The following is a 19965-nucleotide window of genomic DNA, read 5'->3' on the forward strand; positions in this document are numbered from 1 at the left end:
CAACACTGCAGCCACGCTACAGTGAGAGGAGCCCCCTGCTGGGAGTGTATTTGGGCCAGCATGGCCTCCCCGCTCTCAGAGAGCTCCGCCGAGCAGAACTGGCTCCGATTTCACACCCACAGGACAAACTGGCAGCCCTCTTCCTCCTGGGCCGCCAACACATTGGGGGGAAAGGGACACGTGGCCATCTGATGTGCGTCACTGAACTGGGGGCACATACGAGTCTATTCTAGATGCCAATGCTAATTTTACTTCATATACACAAGGCTGTTGACCATTATCACAAAAAATAAACACTATTGTCATTGCTGTTATTGCAATACTTCAAAATCTGAAGGAATGTGTAAAAAAAGTAAAGAATAAAATTACACAAGAAAAATAAATTCTTGTTTAGAAATACTAACTATTCTGATTTAAAGCCTGCTTAGATAAATTTGGGCCATCCTAAATGCATTTCCATTATTTAACCTCTTAGCCATTGGTTTGAGGAGCTTCATTCCTGCCACACCATCATGGTAGAAAAACTTTAAGGAAAGCTGGAGGTTTGTTGCCCTTTAGCATGAAATATTCTTTTATTATTTCTCCTGCATATTATGCAAATGCACCATTTGAGTATCGCTGTAGATCTCAGACCCTGTCTGTGGAACTCAGCAGACACACATCATGAATTCCATCTCATTCGTTGGGTGCTTAACGTGACAGCAGGTAAGGCATAATATCTCCTTAACATTTTGACCCACGAGCTGGATGCAAAAACAACGGTATCGGACACACAGAAATGACTTTCAGAAGCTGATAAGTTCATGGTATGGATGATTTCTCTGACAGAAGAACACTGTGATGAAAATAAATATTTAGCTCAAACTATCGAATTACAAACACTGTATATCAGGAGAACAACAGTAATAGTTGACAACAGTCAGGGTGATTAAGGAAACATATTGTTGATCCGTTGGGTAGTGTAGCAAAACGCAGGGGGACCAGAGGAATCACGTCCAGGTCTCATTGAGGAAGATGCAATGATAGAACGGAGCCAGTGAAAATTCACACGCTAGCAGGAAGCTGATACCTCTCACTGCTGGGACATCTAAAACGAACCAAGGACAGAGGGCATCATTTAAGGGAAATTACCTTAACACCTGAACGAACATGAAGGCAGTATTACGTAGCAGGGGTTAACGAACAGTACAGTCTGACAGTATATAAACCAATACATTAGTTTGTGAAGTAGAGATATTTGTTTCTCTTCCACAGAGGCCAAACTATAGTCAGAACAATGTAAAAATGTTAGTCCAGTTCTAAAGGAAATAACTCCATTGATTAGCAGCATGCTTGGGATGAGGTCTTCACGTTTGGATGGAAGCATACTGCTCTCTAGTCCTCCCGATATTCTGTCTTCTGTTTGAAGGTCAAGACTTAACCCTTTTCTGTTTTACTCAGCTTTCATTTCATCTGGTCACCACCTGCTGGTTTCTTTCCTCTTTCTACACACCCTGTACTGCGCACCTCAGCATCCTTTCTGCACATGTTCATGCAAACATACACACACATGCAAAAAACATTTTACACACACACACACACACACACACACACACACACACACACACACACACACACACACACACACACACACACATTCCTAAGTCCTTAGATCACCTTAGATCACCAATTCTGTGGCCAAAAATTATGCATAATTCATTATGTGTAACATTCAGCAATGAAGGAAGTGACAGGTTAATGGATTTCCAGCAGAACACTTAGCAGCACGCAACCATTTATCATTTTACATGACGGAAATTGGAATAATTTCTGTCCTCTGTGTGCTCAGCTCACACTTTAAGTGAACAAAATTTCACCTTCAGATAATATCAGGTCTCACAGTTGTTATAATGCAAAAACTCTCCCGGGAAATACGAGTTGTGTGTAGTATTAGCACAATGATTTAATGAATACATCTGGGCACCTGGTTAAAGAGTCTGCTGTCTGTGGAACAGGGACTAGGTGTGGGTGAAAATGACGATGCGCATTTGTTTGTGTTTGAGTATTCACACCTCACACCAGTTGTTAACAGCAAGGAAAGTGTACAGGTCAGAATATATAATGAGCTGTAACCAAACACTTTGGCAGCAAGAATAAAAAAAAATATCCCTGGCTATAGTTGGCATAAATTGCATAACAGATGTTAAGCAGGATGAACTTGATAATTAACCATTTGAAACAATTCTAGTAATCGCTTCTGTGTGTGTGTGTGTGTGTGTGTGTGTGTGTGTGTGTGTGTGTGTATGAGAGATAGAATGATCCTATGTAAAAGGGTCTCGTTCCTGTCCCAAGTGCCTTACATGTTCTTTTCAACACAGCAGGCATATACAGTACTACATGATTTGTGATACTATCATCAGGAAAAAATATGATCATACAAAACATAACATGAGAAAGAAAGAAAAGCCATATTGCTGAAGTATGGGTGTGTTGGACACCCCTCCGGTCCTGTCCTGAATGTTCCGCTTTGATGTGTAAGCTGCATCTCTTCATATCTGTGCTCTCTGCTGGTGAAAGAGCTTGGAACTTTGCTCTGGGGGGATATTGGTACTCCATATGGGAGCTAGGCTTTTTTTAAACTCCTTCAGAAGCAAAGCATATCTTGGCAGGAGAGTGTTCACCCATCTCCAAGAGGAGGTCCTTTGCCTTGGAGAACTCTTTCTCGAGCGCTGTTGCTAAGGCGCCGTGGTTTGGGCCCTCTAGCCTGCTACTGGTATCCTTAAAGAGAAGGGTGCAGAGAGCCTCAGACAGCTGACAGGCACCCAGGGCGTCTGCTTTATCAGGGTACACATAAATCGTCTGTCTGTTCTGCGTCTTCATAATACACGAGGAACGTGGATGTTTCATGGTCCCCACATTATTACAGACATCGCTGAGGGTGGAGAACGCACACTGGCGTTAAAGTAAAGTGTTTACAGCTGTTTCACACACTGCTAAGACCACTTTGCATATTGTATCATGCAGACTTTGGTATGGGATTTGTGGGAGAATCGCTGGACTTCTGTATCTGAAGGTGACGCCGAACACATAATGCATTTACTAGCTCGGCTATGAAAACTGCTCCCGTATGATTTATCATGGCCTGTTATTCTAACTTTTCACAGATGACTGCACTCTGATCGATTTCTACAGCATATACCAGTGAAAATACAAAATATTTTTGCATATTGAATACATTTGGGGGAAAACAGTGACAATTAATGCATTCCAGTTTACACTGGGTGTTTACTTTAAGCTGTTATTCTTGCAAATATGTTTTGTATGAAAGCTATAAAATCTTTAAGGACAACCATCTTTTTTTCACTCTATCACCTGTTAGCAGTTTGCATTGATGATGGGCCTTCAAACATCACAGCTGAAGAGAACAAAGAAAAGAAGACCTGACATGACTCAAGTGGAACATCTGACTCAGGATAACCTGCATTAACCATCAAGATTTCTGCAACCACCACCAGAATCTGCACCACCCCTTCACCCCTTCACCCCTTCAACCCCCCCCTCTCTCTCTCTCAACACCCTCCTCTCCACATTTTGACTTTTTCTGAGAAGGAGGAGGACCTGGGGGAACCATGGGGGATTATGGATTCCTCAATCCATTGCAGCTAGCCCAAAGGTTCCACCTCCTCTACCTCCTGAGTTCCCACTCCTCGATCTGAAGGTCTATTCGGTCAGTCCGACACTGCCATAAGCAGCTCTTCCATCATCCCCCGGGGGCAACTCGGAGCAGAGTATGTTCAGTACAAAGGCAGCACTTCTAAACATCTCTTCCTTGGCCAGCTACATATTTTTTTATTAATTGACCTTTCTAAAGTCACATTGAAACAAGGCTGACAGAAGGCAGTGGTGTTATTCTCAGTGAACAACTCCAAACTTCAGTGTTATGAATATTTGCTGAAAACTCCAATGCAAGGAGATTTCACTTGGCACCTTGTTTTCTTTTGAATATCTGTTTTCTACAATCCTCCCAGAATCCTCCAAATACTCCAAAATACTGTGCGTGCATTCTACATGATTCCTCTGAAATGTTGCCAGTTCTTTTCATTATAACTGATGATTTTATCATGCATGTGGGTAATGCCAAGGAAAATAAAATCAAATAAGTTTCTGCTTTATTTGATACTTTTGGTCTTTGCAGCATGGGAACCTACACAAAGGGACACACTCATTACTAAGGACCCTAACATATCTAACATCCTTAAGGATTTGGCATTCTGATCATTGTGTTTTCCTTTGAAACACTGATCCTTCTTGATTCTCAAACAGCTGTTCTTGTTAAAAAAGGTACATAAATGAGTGCATGTGATCAGTTTATGAATCCATAAGTGTAGGCTCTGTGAATGTACCCCTGGATCATTTCAAATGGAATTTTCTGATTGTCTGGGATTTCGCAAAGACTCAGAAGACTTTGGTCAAACAGAAATCTCCATGGAGGAACCCCCTGACATCTATTTTCTATTGAGTTAGAGTTTGTCTAGACAGTCTCATCTCTCTATGATCATTAACAGGAATAACAACAATATTCACACTCTTTTAATCATGGTAGAAATGCTAACAAACCCCCAAAGCAGAGGGCTGCAGAACTTCACTGACAATTGTAATGAATTATTGATGATAAAATCAGAAACATTACACTTATCTCGTGCTCAAATAATGAAACAAATCTCCATCAATAGCCAAACACAATCAAGTTCTTTTGTCACAATTTAATACAATTGACCTTAAAATACCTGACAATACATGTTGTCTTGACACTTTGCCAACTGACTTTCTCAAAGTGCTGTCAATTCCAGGTGCCGCGATTAAAAGTCCTCACCAGGATTTTGCTCTAGCTTGCTAGATTTTCTAATTAGCAATCCAGGTAAAAATAGTGGAATCAACACAATCCAGGAAGCCTGAGCAAAATCCTGGTGAGTACTTTTAATCGCGGCACCTGGAATTGACAGCACTAATATATATATATATATATATATATATATATATATATATATATATATATATATATATATATATATATATATATATATATTAGTGCTGTCAATTATACATATATATATATGTGTGTGTGTGTGTGTGTGTTTGTGTGTGTGTGTGTGTGTGTGTGTGTGTGTTAATATAATGTCAGCCCACCCTTTGCAGTGATAGCAGCTTAAACTGTTCTTTGTTCAAAATCTCTTAGTATGTTGAAGCATTGAGTTCCTTTCACTGTAACTAAGGAGCCACGCCCAATCCCTGAAAAACAACCCCACACCATAATCCCCCCTCCCTCAAACTTGGCACAATGCAATTAAATACAGTTCACCTGGCATCCGCTAAACCCAAACTTGCCCATCGGATTTCCAGACGAAGAGCGTGATTGGTCACGTCAGACAACACATCTCCACTGCTCCAGAGTCTAGTGGCAATGTGCTGTACACCACTGCATGTAATGCTTGGATACAGCTGCTCAGCCATTGAAAAACCCCTTCCACGAAACTCTCCGCGCACTGATCTGAGTTAATCTGAAGGCCACGTGAAGTTAGGCCACGTGAAGTTAGGCCACGTGAAGTTAGGACGGTTGCGATTGACTCGGCAGAAAGTTGCCAACCGCTGCGCACCATGTACCTCAGCACCACTGATCCGCTCTGTCGTATTATGTGGCCCACCACTTTGTGGCTGAGTTGTTGTTGTTCCACTTTGTTGTAATACCAGTGACAGTTGACTGTGGAGCACTTAGTAGCAGGGGCATTTCACGACTGCACAGGTGGCATCCTATCACAGTACCACACTGGAATTCACAGAGCTCCTGAGAGAGAAATTGTTTCACAAATGTTTGTAGAAGTAGTCTGCATGCCAAGGTGCTTGGTTTTATACACCAGTGGCATGAAAGTGATTGGAACACCTGAATCCAATGATTTGGATGGCTGAGCGAATACTGTAGGCAATATAGCGTATGTAACATAACTGAGAAAGTGTTATACAAACAATTAATGGTTGGGTATCAATGTAAATGGTCACCCTGTCATTTTCTAGTCGAGTGTCTGACCTGACCATAGTATATATGATATTACCCTCATGCCAAATGATATAAACTTGAATACGACTGACTCTGTAATGTCAGTTCTGATGTTAGTGCTATATTTTACACTGTTGATCAGCGGTCCCCAACCTTTTTTACACCATGGACCGGTTACGTTAGACAATATTTTCACGGACCGGCCTTTGAAGTGTGGGCGAAATAAAATTATACAACTGGCATAAAAATAAATATAAAGCACATAAAAATAAAACTTACCATATGCACCGACTGATGTAATAGAGAAGAAAATCCCAATTTTTTATTTTTCAAAATAAAACATTACTCAGACTCTGATCGTCGATAATTTTTTTTTCTGTGCGGCCCAATACCAAATGACCCACGGACCGGTACTGGTCCACGGCCCGGTGGATGGTGACCCCTGCTGTAGATCACAGTGTACTTCTAGACAGGTTGGAAAATTGGGTAGGATTAGCAGGAACTCCCCAATATATGTCAAATTCTATATCACAACAAAATGCCCTATCACAGTCATGGAGAAGATACACAGATATATCAGTTTTTCTCTCCAAATGATTATAGCCTGTCACATATTTTAAGCACATAAATACCTGGATGAGAATCTCCCTTAGTTAAATTAACATAAAGCAGTGGTTATGATATTTGGCCACCGGTTGTCATGGGCGAATTTACTGAAAATGAACAAAATCCCAAAAAACCACAACTGAAGCACATCAGTGTAATGTTAATGAGCGACTGTCAGCCATACAAAACAAAGGGCTTATAAAGAAACAACAAACGACATTACTGCACACGGGTGACACAGTGAACTCAATATGCACCACCTGTGAGGGGCACGGCACCAAAACACATAACACGTGCAACAGAAAAACTTCATATAAACAGCCAAGACAAGCCACTATTGCTAAATGGAGGGATCACTAGGGATCTAAAAAACCTAAAGACCTAGTAAAATATCAACCACCGCAACACATTTCTATCATCTTGTTAATATGGCTAGTGTTAAAGGCTTAATATCCCAAACACAATTCATGCATGCACAATTCAGCAAGGCTGGCACCAGATCTGGTCTCCTAACTGGACAAAGACAATTTCAACAGCTGCAAAGTATGCAGAGTGCTGCTGTGAGAGTTTTAACTAGGACTGTAAAGTGAAGAGAACACATTACCCCAGTGTTAAAAGATCTACCCTGACTTAGTTATAGAATGGTCTTTAAAGCATTAATACTAGTCTATAAATCAATGAATGGATTAGGCCCTGAATACTTTTCAGGTATGCTTAAAGAGTATAAACCCAGGAGGGTCTTAGATCCATGGACACAGGGCAGCTTAGAGACTAGAGCTTTAAAAACATAACCAAGCTGCATTTAACTCTTATGCTACACAACACTGTAACTCCCAGATGAACTTAGCTGTGCCCCAAATGTGACATTTCTAATCTCTTGTTCTCATGTATGTTTGATCCTATGAACTGGCAGCACTTCGTGTTATTATTATTGTTGCACTCTTATTATTGCACTATTATTGCATTTTTAAATGTATTTTTACCTCTTTTAATTTACTTTATTATTCTCTTTTCAAATAAATAGTTTTTAGTGTTATTTTTATAATTATTATATTTTCTATTTTAATTAACTCTTTTATGTAATGTTTTGTCTTTTATCTAGCTAAAATGTTCTCAAACATACAGTACATCTCAGGATGTAACATATTTAATCATTTACTTATTTTATGTCGGTGTAAGGCACTTTGAAACGTGCTGTAAAAATACGTTTGTCTTGCCTTGGCTTTAGATGCATTGTTTTAATTTCATTATCAATCTTAAGAGTGAAGAAATCACCATGGAAAGTCCTCACACTTATCCGACTGTGGGCTTGGCCTCTGGTGTAAAGAGGGGAGCACCAGAGACAGACCTTAGGCACCGAGGGTCCCTGAGGAGGCAAAACTTGACGCAGTGCAATCAGGATGCGGTTAGAGCCTTCCTCGTCGCCTGCGTTTCTGTAATGTCAGGACCGTGAGTGGCAGCCATGAGCAGAAAGGTCCTGTGTGATGTGGAGTGGGAGGCAGTGGAGAGCACTGGTGCCCTTCTCACACTTCCGTCCTCTGGGACACAGAGCTCCCGAAATACCCCCCTGCACCTTTAATAAGCCAAGGGAGAGGTGTCTCATGGCCACAGTGTTGACTCGCTCTCTGTCTGCTTTTGTGGCAACCTTGATATATTTAACCTCGCTCAGTGATCTTTCTGGGGACCGTGGGTGCTCAGACAGAAGCAAGACAGGACACATTTGGTTAGACGTAACAGACATGGAGCTAAACTGCTCAGAGATGTGTTTCCTAAGCTCCAAGGTTGACGGACAATCACAGGGAGAGACAGAACCGGTATGCTTCAGGGCTTGAAATAATCGCGACCAATCCGTTTGTCTTGGTTTTTCGCTATCTAGCTTCCTGAGGAAACAGTGCCATGTGAGTTATTCGATGATCTTTTCCTCACCTCTGCTTACACGTGTTAAGTCACATCCATCGGCGGTCCAGCAGACCTTGATGGATCGCTCATATCAAAGAGGTGGCGTTTGGCAAATCAGCGTCTGAAATGGCAATGCAGCGCCAGGCACGTCTCCTGTTCTGCTCAGCTGACGGCTGTCCTCTTGAGTCAAGTGGTCCCTGGACTGCACCTGAAGACTGGAGTCGGGTTGAGCCATTAAAGAATGTTGTCAACATTAAGTCTGAAGGATTTACGTCATTATGTGGTATTAAATTACTAACATGCAGTGCCCGCTTGTCACAACAGACCTGTCCAGAATAGATAGGAGCAGGTTAGGGTGCGGTATTTTTCTCCTGTCCCTAACACACGGAGGGCTGGTGACCCAGATACCATGCGGAAGACATGCACACATACCTCAAGGTGGTATATCTAATAAAAGCCTCTCTTCCAGGCCAATAAAGATTTAACAAGGTAGTTGGTGGAAAGGAAACAGGGTTATGAGTTAGGAGAAAACACTACTCCGTCAGCATACATCAGTCTCCGTGGAGATTTCCACTTACTACCTGCACTTGCACAAAGTAATGGTGTTGTGGTTTGATTATTTATTCAACACAGTGCTTGCAAGAGATGGGGGGATACAGCCTTTAAACGCAGATTTAATTATTCCTCCACCTGCTCCCCCGACACACACACACACACACACACACGTTTTAACATGTATGTATACTTTGCCTTAGAATGCATATACAAAGAAAAAAAAAACATTTCTACATATATTTTACAAATACAAATGTATCTCTTGCATTGTTTTGTCATTTTAAGGTGTACTCAGAACAATGGTGTGTCAGTCTTTGTTCAGATGTGCTGTTAGTATCCAGCATGAGCAGTCTGAGTGACTGCACTGTCAGGGAGGAATTGCTGCGGAAATGAACAGAATTTCAGCCCACCTGCCCCAAAGCTGCCACTTTCATGTAGTCTAACTTTTGATTTTAAATTTCAGGGTGTCATATGCTGTTCTGCATGTCATCAGAGTCCCTTTAGAGAAGCTGATGGCCAATAATCTCTGGGCAATAGGGATTCAGTTTAATTCTGGGGGATGACTGCTGTGATAAATGGGTCCCGTAGATAACCAGGTGCCATACGCCTGCCTTTGATTCCGTTGCATTATTCTGTCTTTCTCACTGAACTGTATTTTTTGATGTCAGAAAAACACTATATGTTGTAATGCTTGCTGTTGTTTCAACAGCTGGGTAATAGCAAACAATTTGTTAGCTGTCAAAGCCTAACCGAAGACCCCCATCCATTTTGCCCTCATCCAAAGATTCATACACGAGACCTGGAAATACTCTTCCTGACTTCTGTCAGTTGAATCTTCGCTTTGTCACGCATGGTATTTCACCGCCTTTCCTTTAAAGCTCACTCCTACATTCCAGCACTACGATACATTGGCATTGGCTGGATAGGTTTGCTCTGTACAGAAGGTATTTGTCACATCTCACAAGAATCAGCATTCTTTAAGACTAATGAGCAGGAAGGAGCATAAATGAACAGATGAACATATGGAGCTGATTATATATGCTAGTATTTGTAACACCAGTATTTGTAACACTAGTATTTGTACACACACACGCACACAAACACACGCACACACACACACACATACACACACACACACACACACACGCTCGGGCACGCACACACACGTGCGTGTACTCAAGCTTGGGTTCAGGTGCATCCTCTGTGTGGTGAGGCAGTGGGGGGCGTGGACCCCTGCCGTGAACTGGCCATGTCCACACTGCAGAGCTTTCATCGTCCCGGGAGCCAACAGGCTCTGGTCTGTGTGAGTTGCCCGTCTGGCATCGGGGTGGCATCTCAAATGCCAACCACCTTGGACTGTGCATATATGAACTCAGAGGGGTGCCAGCACTTTGCTCCAGTTGTAAACCTTTCCTGACATCAAACTCTCAGTTAAGCTATTTGAGTCAGCTGGATGCACGAAGCGCTGTTTTCATCCGAGGTCTGTCCTTATATTGCTAACGCCATCTGAAGTCACTCCTTCTGTTGCTAATGCTGTCTGAAGTCTCTTTTTCTAATGCTAATGCCGTCTGAAGTCTCTCCCTCCATCGCTAACACCGTCTCTCTGACAAATACAAACATGGAGACCTACACTTGTCAATTAGCCAAACAGAGAATGCTTAATTTCTTTGTCTTGTGTGTTTAACTGAGAATTGCTCATTAATGCTCCAAGCACACATGGTTTCCCCACTCTGCAGTCTGACACAAACAGGTTATTTCTAGAGACATGAATAAGCATCGCACTCCCATCGATTGCAAACACCACTTCCTTAGCATGTGGGTGGTGGACGCCATGCGAGAGGCAGGCTCCTAGCATCACAAATGGAACGCAAACAGATGTGTTGCCATGACGAGAGAGATAGCGTGAGGATAAGATAGTGTAAAGGCAATTTGCAGCTGAATAGTTGGGAGGAGGTTCTCCCGGTAGAGTTGAGTCAGCTCCAAGCACAAAGCAAACCCAACTCTGAGATCCCCACTCGCACCAGAGTAGAACCATGCACAGGATCACTCCTACTTACAGGCTAGTTTTGTCAAATGTTCAAGCGAGTAGGCTGAGAAATCTGTGGTGAGCTGAACGAACAGCAGGCACATTTAACAGACGTGATCTGGTCCAAAAAAAAGCTTCTTCTAAAAACGTCGATCATGCTAAATACTGTCGTGGTTCGTTTTGGTTCATTGGTTTTGGTTTGTATCATTATCCTTGGCTCGTGGTTCATATATTTCACCACATCCAACATTGAAGAGAGAAAAAGAGGTGGTGTCTGTGTTCTAGTGGAAGGCCTCAGGATGCAGGACAGGAGACGAGGTGTTTGATGTTAAGGCAGAAGAAAAGCACAGCAGGCCTGAAAATCACTTCCTCTTCAGTGGAGATGTGGTTTGAAATGAAAGGGAATTCCACAGATCTGAGGAAGCATGAAGTCACATTACAAGAGAATAAAAAAGAACAAAATAATGAATAATGAAGTAAATTATTAATATTTGATAGAAATATGGGTGTGAATTTTAATCAAGTTCAATGAGTTCCCTATGAAGAGAATTCATTTGGATTAATGAAGTGTGAATTATATATTCTGAAATATTTAGGAGTGACTCCAGCGGTCTCAAGTTCTGTTCTAACCCTAAATGTGCATATCATCAATTTCAGTGACTAGCAAAGATACAAACAAGACATTATAGCAAAAGTATTGCTAATCAGTGAAATTATAAGGTTGTTTTCTTCAAATAACTAATTCCAAGTACTGCATTAACCTTGACTTCATCAAAATATCCATGTGCACACTGACTTTGTAACAAGCATTTCTTTTTCTTTGTGCACATACTCTTGGAACAGTGTTTTGGCATGATGGCCTAGCTCTCGCTGTTGCGGGCTGGTTGTCCTGCTGTAGTCCAGAGGGCTTTCATTAATACAGACTTCAGTTTCACCCAAGAAGCTGAACTCTTGACCTTTGTCCTTGTTTCCGTTTGCAACTTCAATTTCAAAACTGAACATGAAATTAATGTTTTTATGTTCAAATCTTTACACTGGAATTTTAAACCTAATGCAGTATTCTAATCTAATCCAGTATTCTGAAATAGAAAATTGACACTACTATTACTATTACTTTCTATTACTTTCACAGTGATACATTTAAAAAATATGAAAATAATATTATTTCTATGTAACATAAACAATTCAAATTGATTTTGTTCATGCTTTCTCACTTCCAGTCACCCTCCTGTACAATTTCCTTTCAAACAGTTCAATGTCTTCATTTATGTGAAGCCTTTACCTCATTTGTAAAAATGATCCTATAGTATTAAAACATGTCTTATTTTGATCAGTTTCTGGTTCAGTTGCATGTGTGGTTAATGACTCAGTGATGTTAAGGGTATAGATGGGAACAGTCATTTATTTTGTTGAGAACTTCCTTGCGAGTTCACTGAACCTTGCTGCCTTTGTTTACTCCACGAAGGCCCATGAGGCTCTGCAGCTCACCCAGGCCACCGGCTCCACTGGCCCGGCTGGCACGGTGTGACTGCGTGGCGCTCGGCGCCGACGTGTGTCAGCAACCCTGCAGCAGGGTGAAGTGATTAATTAGTCACAACAGGAGCTGCTTGCTGACAGGCACGACGGGCAGGTTACGGCGCTTTGATCGGCGCTCGCGTGCTGACAATCCGTCTTCCCCAACTGGAGTGAGGTGAGAGTGAAAATCAATGAAGCCGCCCACGCACATGTGGCGGCTGCTCGGGGATGGAGCGGAGCTCGAGGACAGCGTGAGCGTGGACTCTGTGGTTCTTCCCTTTTTTTCCTTCGTGCAGAGGTGCATGGCGCACAGCCACTTTTCTTTCTGATTGGTGCAGAACTGGCGGTTCAACTTTTGAGAGGCCAGAAGTTTCAGAGTCTCTTGTTCAGTTGTTTCTTACTCTTGCTGTCCTCTATCTTTGTCTGAGGTAATGAAGCCCCTGCAGTGACAAAATAGGCCCATGGAGAAGAAAGAAACTCCAGGGTGGACCCAAAGCACCTTTTCAGCTGCAAACCGCTCTTACGCTGTTGTGTCCTGGAACAATGCATATGTCTAACCTTCTTGCCTTTTGCTTCTTCTGTCGTTCTCAGAGGCTCCCCAGATGCACAACATAGGCCAGGCTCACCCCTACCCTGCCCTGAGCCAGCTCGCCCATGTCTACGAGCAACAGCAACAGACCAGCAAAGAACTCAACAAATACGCCACGCTGAAGGCTGTGGGTAAGACACAGTTAAACTCTCTCTTCGAAATGGGAGCCAGGATCACGTTTTCCACTAAACACATTCAGTCACATCATCACAGATGCCTTTCCCAACCCCTGCAAGACCAGCGAGACGGCCTAATTTCCCCTCATTATGACTGACACACCGAGACATGGCCCAGAAGAGGGAAACAGACTCCGTGGAGTCACTGTTATTTCTTTTTTATTTAATTGCCTTCTCCTGTAAATTCCCAAAGGAGACGAAACCACAGGCTGAGAGCTGGAGAGCTGATAAACCGCAGTTCTACCAATCGATAGTTATCTTCCCTGTCCCTCCAACGCTCCTCTAAGGTCACAGTATTGGATTTCTCCTGGACATGGAGACGTGGCACTAACTAATAAAGTAACACCAGGAAATCCACCTCAGAGATATATGGATAGCCTATCTCCCTTTAATGTGAACAAATCTCTGGCCAATTACCTTTCATATGTCTGGAGCAAACACATGCCTTTCTATGTAGTCCATACCTCCGCTTGATATCTGGTTGGTTGAATTCTCTGTCCACAGTTCAGCAAAGTGCCCTGTATATAAACAATAATGACAACAATAACAATCGCTCTATTCTCCTGAACTATAGATCAGTTGTGGGAGGTCAGATGCTGAGCTTCCATGAGCAAAGTTGAAACTAACTTATTGGGCACAGTAATGTAATTGTTAATTCCAACTAGAGCCAGTGGTCTCAAAATCTCAAAAAAAGGTTCTGCCTTATCATGGTTGAGCCAAACATTTGCTCCTGAATACAGAGACTGCTGTGAAGTTGGTGTAATGTTGTGTGAGTGAGTGCAATATCTATGGCCATGGAAAATAGCATCTCACTCAGGGCAGGACTGGTGAGCAAAACACAAGATTCATCATTGCAACACACACCAAACTCAGTATGTGTGGTATATCTATCTTCAAGGATGCTGAAGTAATCAGCTATGAAGCTCAAACTGAGAAAGTGAGGATAACTTGCACTCTGGGTTAGAGTCATGGTTCATGGTTGGACATGAATCATCAAGCAAAAAGACACGTCGCTTGACAGCATGCAGCACTGCTGGCCTGGCGTGCCCTAGCCAGACCCTGATGAGCAATCAACTTTGTGACATTATACACACATTACTGACAACAACATGTTGGTTTTCAGAATATCAGTGTAGACCCATTGGCAGTTAACTCATCATTCTTGCAGGTGATTGAAGACATGTTGAAAAGATCAAAAAGATCTTGTTTCAAATCCCCCTGCAAACAAGTTTAATTGAAGACTTTTACAAACGACTGAAGCGTCCCATTAGTGCACCAGAGTGACAGGACCAGTGGCTCCATTTGGGGGGGCTTCCTCTCAATGAACTGCATGACAGATTAAAGGTCAGAAGAAGACATTTGATAAACAAATGCCACTGAAAACATTCGTGCCCTCCGGGGCAGCTGTGTGAGCCCGGGAAGGCCAGCCACGCTGCATTGGCACGCAGACAGCACAATCATAGATCAATGAGCATTTCCACCATAAGAATGTAATGGTCCGCGCACCCGTACTGTCTAGGTCATCTCACCAGACGAGCAAAAGACGACCATTCTTGTTGGTGCATGACTAATAGGTGGAGTTTATGTGCTTTAATGAGCAGTGCCTGCATCAACTCAGTAAAAAAATACACATTCGCTAGTCAACCAATGGATGGATAAAAGCCTAAATGACAAAGATGGATAATAATAATGATAATGCCATCACCAGTGTTGTTGTTATTGTTGTCATCACAATCATCATCTGTTAGGGAATGTAAATATAACCTTCTTCTAAAACCACTATTAAATACCAGAAGGTGGTTTATTAAGATACACAGCATGACCAGTTTTTACAAGCAAAATGATTCTTTAAAGAATGACCAAGTAAGACAAATTGCTCTGTAGACGCAATTTAATTTCTCTTTGCCTCATTAATTTTTCTCCTCTGCTCTGCTGTCAGCGGCCAAAGCCAACGGCGACTTCTACAACAAGCAGCAGCGCTTGACTGAGATGGCGGGGAAAGGCACCCTGCCTCTCCACGCGATACGGATGGAGCACGTGGAGCCCACCGCCTCCTACGTCACCGAGCTACCGTGTCCCAACCAGAACGGACAGAAACCTAAGGTCATCAAGAGCCATGTGCCACACCACGTGGCCTACAGCTCCAACACCATCGCCACCACGGGCATGCTTAGGGGCTGGGACGGCACGGAGACGCTGGGCCGTCGCAAGACCTACGGGCCGAAGAAGCCCTGCACCGTGGGACAGATCAACCAGCTCCACGCAGCCCGCAGTCACCACTACCTACCCACACAACCCTACTTCGTGACCAACAGTAAGACAGAAGTGACCGTGTGAGGGCGTGGCCAAGCCTTCATGGGGTTTGTCAGCCTCCGGTCAGAGCAGGAGAGAGGCGGGGAATGATCACTATCCTGACAGTAAGCATCACTCTGCCCCCTTATGGAATGGAGGCACAGCTGCAGAGATGAGCCAGTCATGCTGTGATTGGCCAAGCATGAGGCAGGGGGTCAGTGGGCTTCTAGAGACCTCACAATGACAACAGCTGACTGTGATACCTGGCAAATTCCATTGTTTCTGTCAAATGTTCACTATAGCGTATATCCATTAGAACAATGTGTTCATGTGCAATCAACGATGGTGATAGACAGTATTAAATAAAAGGAACAAAAAGAGTCAAAGTAAACAAGCAATAAATAAAATCGAATACACTGAAACACCAAGAAAGATTGCAAAATGTTGACTCTTAAACGGAATTTAATGCACTAAGGTATTGAGCCCAAAGACCCAAGGGCTAATGTGGAGCATGTAACATGTGGCTAGAGGTGGTGCAGAATCACAGTTCTGTGATGTACACAATGTCTTTAGAAGCATCTTCCCTTGGCCTTCACTGTTCCTCGTTTGGTGGCAGATGCCTTAATTGAAGATACTATTGAAAGGCGCAATGACAGAGTCACCCATGAACAAGCGTTGTATAAAGGGCCGGTATTCTAGGGCTGTGACTTCCACGTTCACTTCATAAACGCCGCCATTTAATTCAGTTACTCTCTAAAATCTCTGCCATGTAACCAACTTCACGAAACGACATTTGAGTTCTCAAGAGCTAGTGTGATCTCATAAGTGGCCATTTCTACTAGATGTGTCACCGTGACTACCGTGAGTAAAAGGGGGCGGAGCAGGGAACAGCGCTGTTAAAGAACACAGGCCACTTTGCTACAGATTGTGTCTGTTAGCCCTCGATCTTTGGAAATAAGTGTTTGACCTCCCATTGGGATATTTAACATTCATTTCTTATGTGTTTTGTTGTGTCCTCTTGAGCACATAAGAGCATGTTGAAATACTTGTCTGGTGTTTCTCCACGACAGTAGGTGGTTTTGCAGCTCAGTTACAACCACGAGGTTTTAGTGTTTTTAGTTCAGTAGTGTTTAGTATTGGAGGAAGATTATTTTTTCAGACAGACATTCTGGTGAAAATGATTTTCAAAGTATATATATATATATATATATTTATACTATTGCCAGTATATGTATGCAAATGATACAGTACATTGTGCCAAGAATTAGCTTGTTGAAGTTGTGTATAATTTTATTATCTATCTGTCTTTTTCACTCAATTGTACATTCCAGATAAAACTGTTTTCTGCTACTGCATCACAATATAATGGATGTGGTTGTTCTGAAAATAACAGTATCTCTCAAAATCAAGTTATAATATTGGAATAAAATAAGCATTTGTTTCTTCATTCTCCTCATAATATATATTTTTTCTCCATTGCTGCCTGCACTGTCAAAGGGAAGTCGTTTAGAGAACATTTTTAGAGAACTTTGGTGGGTTAAATTGAATTAATTCAGCAATGCATAATAATGCCAGTCTAACATAAGTTTTATGGGCCTCCAGATGACATCCATGAATGTGTTTCACCATGAACGTGTTTCTCCATGAGCGTGTTTCTCCATAAATGTGCTTCTCCATGTATGTGTTCTCCTGCCTTGTCCTCCTGATTGCCCAGAACTTGGTCTGCTCTTCCTGGTTTACACACACACGCACGCACACACACACACACACACACACACACACACACACACACACACACACACACACACACACACACACACACACACACACACACACGCACACGCACACACACACACACAAGAAGCCATGCTCAAGTGTTTCATCTTCACTGGCTGAGCCGAGTTCCCTGAAGAGGGTCTGAGAGAAACAGCGGGGCACGGCTTGATTCGGCTTGATTCAGCTTGATTCGGATCGATTCAGGTAGATTCGGATCAATTCGGTTTGATTCGGGTTGATTCAATTTGGGCTCTTGGAGTTCACGTGAAGCACCTGCTCCAGTCCTCAGCTGATACTCTTCAACTGATTCACCTCCAAACAGGTGGCTAGAATTAGCCAGTGGCTGAGCACGCTCAGTTCTGTCGAGGCTTTGCTGCCCTGCCAGGAAACAAAGTTTCTGACGGTTGACGGGAGGCACGCCGAGGTGCCGGGTGCGGATGACCAAATTAGCAGCACCGAGTTCTCTGAGCACGCTGTCTGTTCAGCAGGCCGGCCGAGTGGGCTGGTCAGACTGGGAAGCCGGGACGGCTCCGCAGCCCAGCCGGATCTTCTCCCGTACTGGGATCTGTTCTGCTTGCTATGACACTCGCCACTGTGAGAGCGTGCTTTTCATCTCTTCCATCTGTCATCCTGATGGTTGAGTAATCTGGTCTTCAAACTGAGTTCTTCGTGGGGAAAGGGAGACGTATGTTCGGGCAAGAACCTTTACTTTTGCAGGACGCCATCTGAGGTCACGGCCGAGTCTTTAAAAATGTGCTTTGTATGGGAGAGGAGTGTGGAAATCCATTAGTAAATGTTATATGAAACAACATACAATGGACAAGCAAAAACAGCACAACAACAGTGCAGAAAATAAAAACCATTTAACAAACGTTGCTAAGAACGTGCGTCTGATTTCGTCTAGTGTCTGATTTCATCTAGTGTCTGATTACCTCTAGTGACTGTGGCAAACCTAATCTATGGATAAGCATCATGTGTTCTAAAAGTGTTCCCTGTCATGCATCTTTTTGTTATGATGACCATGCACAAAACGTAATTCCTGAGGTAAATATGTGGTAGTTATGGGATCAAAATGTATTGTATTTATCAATGTACAATAGAAACAAAAGAAAACATAAATTGAATTTCCACAGCTACAAAAGCTGATTTTTTAAATAGAATCAGAATTTATATTCTAATCACATGAGACAACATATCTTCACACAGGGAAATGCTTCCAAGTTAACTGGACCTCAGGAGGATTTCTGTAGGTGATGTTGCTGTCTTTGAAGTCAGGCATCCCCTCTCACAAAGCCCTTCATGGCTGAGGTCTAAGTTTACAAAATGCCGTACACACAAAAGGTCCCAAGAGCCGGCGGGAAACGCTCAATCACACAAGCGTGTAATAATTACAAATTACTCTGACATTTGCAGTCAAAAGACAGGGAAACCTTGACTGTACCGAGAGTAAATTGTTTGAGCAAATACTAATTGAATTTTAAGTGTGAAATGAGTTTGCTAAACTCCACAGATTGTGCTGGAGATACAGGCTATGAGATAAGTATGAAATGGCTATTAGTTTTATGATTCAATTAAACACTGAATATTTTCATTTGTGTGTAGCAGCTAATCAGGTTCAAGGGCTCACCCACATGCACCCACATGCATAATTTCTGAAATGAGGAATATAATTCATATTGCTTGTCATTATTTTAAAGAAGCTACCATTGCACACTGCCGTATTGATTTCATAACTGTAAAAATGGCAGTTAAAATGGCAAAAAAGTGTTTGTAATATAACATTCATTTATGACAAACTCCTATGAATTCAAACTACTTTCTTTGTCTATGTCTTAAGAGACATTGTGACTACAATCCTAAGCAGCTTTCCCAGGCTGCTTTGCAATGCTCTGCATAGGTGAAAGGTACCCCTTAATGCACATGTAACACAGACAAAGACAGCTACGCTCACCAGCTGGAAAACAGACTTGTTACTCTGCTGTGGATCTGTTAGAAGAGAGGACCATTTAAACATGTGAGATGCACAGAAATGAAGAGTCCATTCCAGCAGAAGCAGATCAAAAGCAAAGACACGTCCTTTTCCCCAATATTTCAGCACGGCTACAGAGAGATCAGTTCCTTAATCCACCTCAGCCGCCTGCTGACTTTTCACTTATTTAACAGAAACACACTGTCTCTCTGTATCCTGTTTCAGTAAGAGAAAGAACGGGCCAATTTCCCATAAACTGCATGCTGTGTTCAGTCTCCTCTACATGATTATCTGCAAAAAAAAGCCCTTCATCATTGTGATAAATGCATATTCTGCACTGAATGAATGTATTTGGAATGAAGTATGACGCTCCGTGCCAGCCAAACCTGAACCTTCTGTTCAGTGTGCAGGGTTGTTGCTGACGTTGATGATTTCTTGGGCTTTTTTCTTTTTTTGCTTGTTTATTTATTTATTTTTCTTTCCTTCGCTTCAGATGTTCTGGCAATTCTTGAAAACACAAACAGAGGTGTC

The 19965-nt window shown here is 42.5% G+C and overlaps 1 protein-coding gene across 1 annotated transcript in view; it reads left to right on the forward strand.

The window, feature by feature from the left end:
* The window catches only part of shisa9a (shisa family member 9a), a 33025-nt gene extending 14779 nt beyond the window's left edge, over positions 1–18246 (forward strand). The window contains exons 3-4 of the mRNA XM_077000329.1: positions 13224–13352; positions 15337–18246. Of these exons, the coding sequence (XP_076856444.1) occupies positions 13224–13352; positions 15337–15734 (527 nt within the window). The 3' untranslated portion in view covers positions 15735–18246. The remainder of the gene's footprint in view (positions 1–13223; positions 13353–15336) is intronic.
* Positions 18247–19965: the final 1719 nt, after the last annotated feature.

This window comes from Brachyhypopomus gauderio, chromosome 3, assembly GCF_052324685.1.
Source record: "Brachyhypopomus gauderio isolate BG-103 chromosome 3, BGAUD_0.2, whole genome shotgun sequence".
Lineage (NCBI taxonomy): Eukaryota > Metazoa > Chordata > Actinopteri > Gymnotiformes > Hypopomidae > Brachyhypopomus > Brachyhypopomus gauderio.